General features: G+C 64.5%; 1 protein-coding gene across 1 annotated transcript; it reads left to right on the forward strand.

Moving 5' to 3' along the window:
• Window positions 1-1018: 1018 nt before the first annotated feature.
• Window positions 1019-5254, forward strand: LOC106894178 (serine incorporator 4-like). Its single transcript, XM_014952703.1, has 12 exons — window positions 1019-1069; window positions 1191-1337; window positions 2319-2497; window positions 2573-2652; window positions 2735-2828; window positions 2911-3122; window positions 3349-3444; window positions 3521-3647; window positions 4114-4186; window positions 4417-4468; window positions 4570-4726; window positions 4984-5254. Exons 1-12 carry the CDS (start codon window positions 1019-1021, stop codon window positions 5198-5200), a joined length of 1485 nt encoding a protein of 494 aa, XP_014808189.1. The 3' UTR covers window positions 5201-5254.
• The last annotated feature ends 942 nt before the right edge of the window (window positions 5255-6196 follow it).

Genomic DNA, 6196 nt, shown 5'->3' on the forward strand with positions numbered 1-6196 from the left:
CATGGCTGCGGCACGGCCCCGGGAGCCCCCCGGGAGCGGGGTCCGCCGCCACCGCCTCCCTCCCGCGCCGCCCGTCTCTGCCGCATCCCCGCCGGGCCCGCGCCGTGCGGGGCTCAGCCCCAGCTCGCAACCGGGACCACGCAGCCGCTCGCCCACCCCCCCCGGCTGGGACGGGGGCGAGAACTGTAAGAGTGAAAGAGAGGAAACACCGACGGGTTGACATGAGGAGAGTTCAATAAAGCAGAAGCCGCACACACGAGCATACTAACAAAACAGACATACTAACAAAAATATATCAATTAGCTGAAGCAAAACTCAGCCCATTTCTCACACCACGAAGTGTCCCTTTGGGCTGGGGTCAGCTCTCCCGGCTCTGTCCCCTCCCCCTGCCCAGCCTGGGGGAGAGCAGGGGAAGGGGGACCCTTGAGGTGGGGTGAGCTCTGCGCAGCCACAGCCCCAACACCCTCATCACGGCTGCTCTAGCACACAGCCTGAACGCCTGTGGAGGAGCTGAAGGAGGTGACACCGTCCCAGCCAGACCCAGCACAGGGCAGCATCAGCCCCCCCTGCACGGCCTGGCTTCTCCCCAGCTCCTGCCCGCTCTGGGGAGACCCCGCTCCCCGGCTGGATGTGCTTGTTGCCCTCGTCCTGCTCCGTGGGGTCCCTGTGTCCTTTGGCTGCCTCGCTGCCCATGGGTGACTTTGTACCCCCCCAGCCCTTTGGGACCCCCATGCCCTCCAGCCTCACCGCACCACTCTGGGACCAGTCCACCCCACATGCTGCCCATGCCAGCCCAAGCTGGCTGCCACAGCCTCATCCTGCCCAGTGAGGGGCCAGGGCCCCAGGCAGGGCTCCCCTTGGCCGAGGGGTCACTGGTGGGCTCTGGACAGGCGTCCTGCAGAGCACCGCCATGGTGGCTGCTGGGAGGTGGTGGTGAGCAGATGGTGGGGCGGGCCAAGCCGACAATCCCCCCTAATCCCATCAGGGCAGCGGGGGCCAAGAAGAGCTGAGCGGGGCCATGGCGGGCACACGGGCACACGGCCGCCTCCTGCACTCGCTGCTCTGCCAGGTGGGACTGCGGGGACCGGGGGGCTGGTGGGGAGGGGGGGCTGGAGCAGGCTGGGGGTGCCAGGATGGTCTGGGGGGAAGATCTGACCTGATGGGGTCCCTGCTGACCGTGCTCCCCCCAGCTGTGCGGCGGCTGTGGCTGTGGCTCCTGCCGTGGGCTTCGCGTTTCCACGGGCACCCGCATCCTTTACACACTCCTGCACGTCCTGGCCTCTGCCGTGTGCTGCCTCATGCTGTCCCGCACCGTGGCCCAGGCCGTCAGGGAGAAGGTGACTGTGGGAGCTGAGACACCAGGGGTGCTGGGGGTACCGGGGTACCAGGGGTCCCAGGGGCACTGGGGGTGCTGGAGATCTGTCGTGGTTTAACCCCAGCCAGCAACCAGGACCACGCAGCCGCTCACTCGCTCCCCCCAGTTGTGATGGGGAAGAGAATCAGAGGGGTAAAAGTGAGGAAAAAGTTGTGGGCCGAGATAAAGACAGGTTAATGGGAGAGCAAAAGCCACGCACACAAGCAAAGCAAAATCAAGGAATTCACTCCCTGCTCCCCGTCGCAGGCGGGTGTTCAGTCATCCCCAGGACAGCCGGGCTCCATCGCACGTAACACCCACCCGGGAAGACAAACGCCATCACTTTGAATGTCCCTCCTTTCGTCCTTCTTTCCCCAGCTTTATAAACTGACACACATGGGATGGAATATTCCTTTCCATCAGCTGGGTCAGCTGCCCAGCTGTGTCCCCGCCCAACTTCTTGTGCCCCCCCAGCCCTCACTGGTGAGGCGGTCTGAGGAGCAGAGGCAGCTTTGAGAGCCCAGCAACAATCAAAACCACCCCTGCACTATCACACATTCTTTCGTCCCAAAACACAGCACTACACCAGCTCTAGCAAGAAGATTAACTCCATCCCAGCTGGAACCATGAGTGCTGGGGGTGCCAGACATCCCAGGGGTACTCAGGGGTCTCAAGAGCACTGGGGGTACCACAATTGCCGGGGGAACCAGGAGTACTAGGGGTAACAGGGCTGCTGGGAATGTCAAGGTCTCTGGAGGAGCCAAGGGGGAAGGGGTGCCAGGGGTACTGAAGATGCAGGACTTGGCCAGTGCACTGGGGGTGCCGGGGGTCCCAGGAGTACAGGAGTTGGAGAAAGTACTGGGAATGCTGGGGGTGTCAGGAGCCCAGGGGTGCTGGGTGCCGTGGGTGCTGAGGTTTGCTGGGCACACCAGCAGCCCCGTCCCACCGTTCGACGCACCTGCAGGTGCCCTTCTCGGCTGTCCTGTGCGAACACCTGCCTGGGGGCTCGGACTGCGAGCGGCTGGTGGGCTCCTCGGCCGTCTACCGGGTCTGCTTCGGCACCTCCTGCTTCCACCTGGCACAGGCTGCCCTGCTCCTCAACGTGCGCTCCAGCACTGACTGCCGCGCTCAGATCCACAACGGGTACGGGGACAGGGGGGTTGCCGAGTGGTGGGGGCTGATAGGGGTCCTGACTCCCTGACGCCTGCTGCCCCGCAGGTTCTGGTTCCTGAAGCTTCTGGTGCTGGTGGCGCTCTGTGCTGCCAGCTTCTTCATCCCCGAGGACGGCTTCATCCAAGGTGTGCCCCCTACCCTGCCCGAGCTGGCACCCTGTGGTCCCCGGGTGCCCCGTGACAGCCCCACACTTCCCTCTCCCCCCAGCCTGGCACTACACGGGAGTCTGCGGGGGCTTTGCCTTCATCCTCATCCAGCTGGTGCTCATCACCGCCTTCGCCCACACCTGGAACAAGAACTGGTGAGTGCTAGGGGGCTGGGGGGGCACCCGCCTGCTGCTGGCTCTCACCCATGCTCCCGGCTCCCATCCACGCTCCCGGCAGGCTGACGGGCGCCGCACAGGACAAGCGCTGGTACCTGGCCGTGCTGATGGCCACCGCTGCCTTCTACACCCTCGCCTCTGCCGCCTTCTCCTTCCTCTACAAGTTCTACACCCACCCGGCTGCCTGCCACCTCAACAAGGTGCTGCTCGCCCTGAATGGCAGCCTCTGCGGCATCATGTCCTTCATCTCCATCACGCCCTGCGTGCGGCTCAGTGAGTACGGCACGGCACGGGCCACCATGCTGCGGGGGGGGTTGGCTATGAGCTGCCAGCTCAGGGCAAGCACATGGGCACCTGGGGAAGACCCAGCTCCCGGTGGTCACTCCTGTGCCTCGGCACAGGGCAATGGGGGGGAGTGGTGGGAGTGGGCTGCCCAGGGCCCAGGCAGAGCCCGCCAGCTCCTGGTGCTCTGGTGACACCTCTGCCCCCACCCCTGCAGAGCAGCCGCGGTCGGGGCTGCTGCAGTCCTCAATCATCAGCTGCTACGTGATGTACCTCACCTTCTCCGCACTGTCCAGCCGCCCCCCGGAGAGAGGTGGGTGCCCCCTCCCTACCCCTGGCAACCCTCCCTGCTGGATTGTGCACCCATCTTACCTCCATCTCCCTCACAGTGCTCTACAAGGGGCAGAACCTCACCGTCTGCTTCCCGGGCATCCGGCAGGATGAGCTGCAGACAGAGGACACCACCGTCGCCGTGCTGGGGGCCACCATCATGTACGCCTGCGTGCTCTTCGCATGGTGCGTGTGCCCCCTACCCCGTGTGGGCACTGTCCCTTCTGGGCATGGCCAGCCAGACAGGAGCCCTATGGGGACACTGTTTCTGCCGGTGGCATGGCCAGTGGAGTCATGGTGGGTGGTGGATCAATGGGCTGAGGCCAATAGTGTAAAGTTCAGCAAGGCCAAGGGCCGGGTCCTGCCCTTGGGTTGATGTGTTGGTTGATGTGTTGGACCCAGTGTTGGGTTGATGGTTGGACTCAATGATCTGAAAGGTTCCTTCCAACCCAGACAATTCTACGACTTTATGATGTCCTGAGGGACGGCAGGACCAGAGCAGGCTGGGCATCTGCAGCTGGGCAGGGGCAGTGCAGTGACCCCAGGCACAGCAGGTTTCTGGTGGCTGTGTCAGGACTATGGGGTGGGCTGGGGGCCTGACGCAGGGCTGTAGGTGCCTTCCTTACACTTTCTACTTCTCTCATGGGCACAGCAATGAAGCCTCCTACCTCGCCGAGGTCTTCGGCCCCCTCTGGATGGTCAAAGTCTACAGCTTTGAGTTTAAAGTGAGTACAGTGCTACCCCTCCCACATCTGTGCCCTGTGTCCTCCTGTACCCCAGATCTGCCACCTCAAGCCCTCCTGAGCCCCAGATCCTTGTGCTTGGCTGGACAAACCTGCCCCAGGCACAGGACTGGGCCTGGGGCAGGTTTGTCCAGCCAAGCACAAGGATCTGGGGCTTCCTATGGCACATCCCCACCTGCGTCGGCTCCTGGGACACACTTCTCTCCCTGCAGAAACCCTCCTGCTGCTTTTGCTGCCCTGAGAAGATGGAGGAGGAGCTGAGAGGTAGGTGCAGGATGGACACATGCCCTCAGGCGCCTGTGTCCCAGGTGGGGGTGCTGGCGAGGAGGGGGTGCAGGAGCCAGGCCCCCCCTGTGCTCTCCCAGGTGCCGAGCAGACATGTGAGCAAGGGGAGGAGACCGACAGGGGACAATGCGTGGTCCAGGACGAGCGAGACCGTGTGGTCTACAGCTACTCAGCCTTCCACTTTGTCTTCTTCCTCGCCTCGCTCTACGTCATGATGACCCTCACCAACTGGTTCAGGTAGGGCCCCAGCCCTCCTTGGCTTTCCCTCCCCTTCCCTGTTGCCCAGCTGGGACTGCAGCCCCCCCAGCCTCGTCACCACCCCGCATCCCCAAGGTGCTCCCCACGTGAGCTGGGCTGTGGGGCTTCATGGCAGGCGGTACAAGCCCAGGGAAACACGGCTGCTGGGACACAGGGTGATCTGGTGGCTGCAGCAGGGGCTGAGATCCCTCGTGTGGGCGTCCCCCAGGCACCCAATGCCTGCCCTCTCCCACCAGCTACGAGAACGCAGTGCTGGAGACCACCTTCACACACGGCAGCTGGTCCACCTTCTGGGTGAAGGTGTCCTCCTGCTGGGCCTGCGTCCTGCTCTACCTGTGGCTGCTGCTGAGCCCCCTCTGCCTCCGGGGCTCCCCCCAGCACCGGCGCAGCAGCCCGGCCCTGCGCGTCCTGCGGCGACGACGTGCCCCGCAGCGCATCAGCGTCTCCACGTAGTCCCTGCTGGGACAGACTGTGCCTGGCACCCTGCAGCCGGGGCTGCTCCCCGCCATGCCCTGTGCCTGTGTCCTGGCCTCGCTGGCCTCCCCTGAGCCCCTGGCCCAGGAGATGGTGGCATCTCCGAGCTTGCTGGGACCCAGGCGGTGGGCGCTCCCGAGGACACCGGTCCTGGCTCATCCCTGCCTGATGCCGGGCTCACTCTGGCCACGTACCGGTTGCCAGCCCGACTGCCCTGGCCCGGGGTCTGCCGTGGGAGTGGGCTCTGCCCCAGCCACCTCCGTGTCTCAGCTTGCCCGCCGGCAGTGTGCTCATTGTAAATAGCTCCTTGAATACATTTTTACATAAAACTCTGAGCTCATCCCATGCTGCCACGCAGGCTGCAGCCATGGGGCTGGGCATGGCGGTGCCAGCAGCACCTCAGCACCGGCCCCGTCCATGCAGCAGCCACAGCCAGAGCAGGGAGCGCTGGCCTGAGGTCCAGGGCTCCAGAGGGGCATCCAGCCTCAGCCATTGCCCCTGACAGACTCTGAGCTAAGCACCTGGAGGAGCCAGCCCCCCCACCACAGGAGGATGTGGGGATGCAGGGATGGCTCCAGCATGACACAGTGCTGGGGACACTGGCCTGAAAGGCACCCATGAGCCATCAGGGCATCGAGCCCCAGACAAACACCTGCCTGGGCAGCAGGGACTGTCCCAAGCCCCTTGGCCAAGGACCTAACCCCAGCACAGCAGGGACAGCACTGGGCCATAGGGCTCCTTGGGCACCGTGCCCAGCCTTGGCTCACACTGCTCCTGTCCCTTCCTGTCCCACCCCAGCAGTGGGGGACAGTGGTCACAGCACCCCCAGAACACCCTCCACCCTGCCCACACTCTGCAGCCAAACAAAGCCCTGGGGAGGATGGACGGACGGACAGATAGAGCCCCTGGCTTCTGCCAGCACCTCCATGGGCCCGGTGGGAGGGGAGACTGGGAGGCACTGGGTGGGGGTCCCAG

Source organism: Calidris pugnax, unplaced genomic scaffold, assembly GCF_001431845.1.
Source record: "Calidris pugnax isolate Ruff unplaced genomic scaffold, ASM143184v1 scaffold187, whole genome shotgun sequence".
Lineage (NCBI taxonomy): Eukaryota > Metazoa > Chordata > Aves > Charadriiformes > Scolopacidae > Calidris > Calidris pugnax.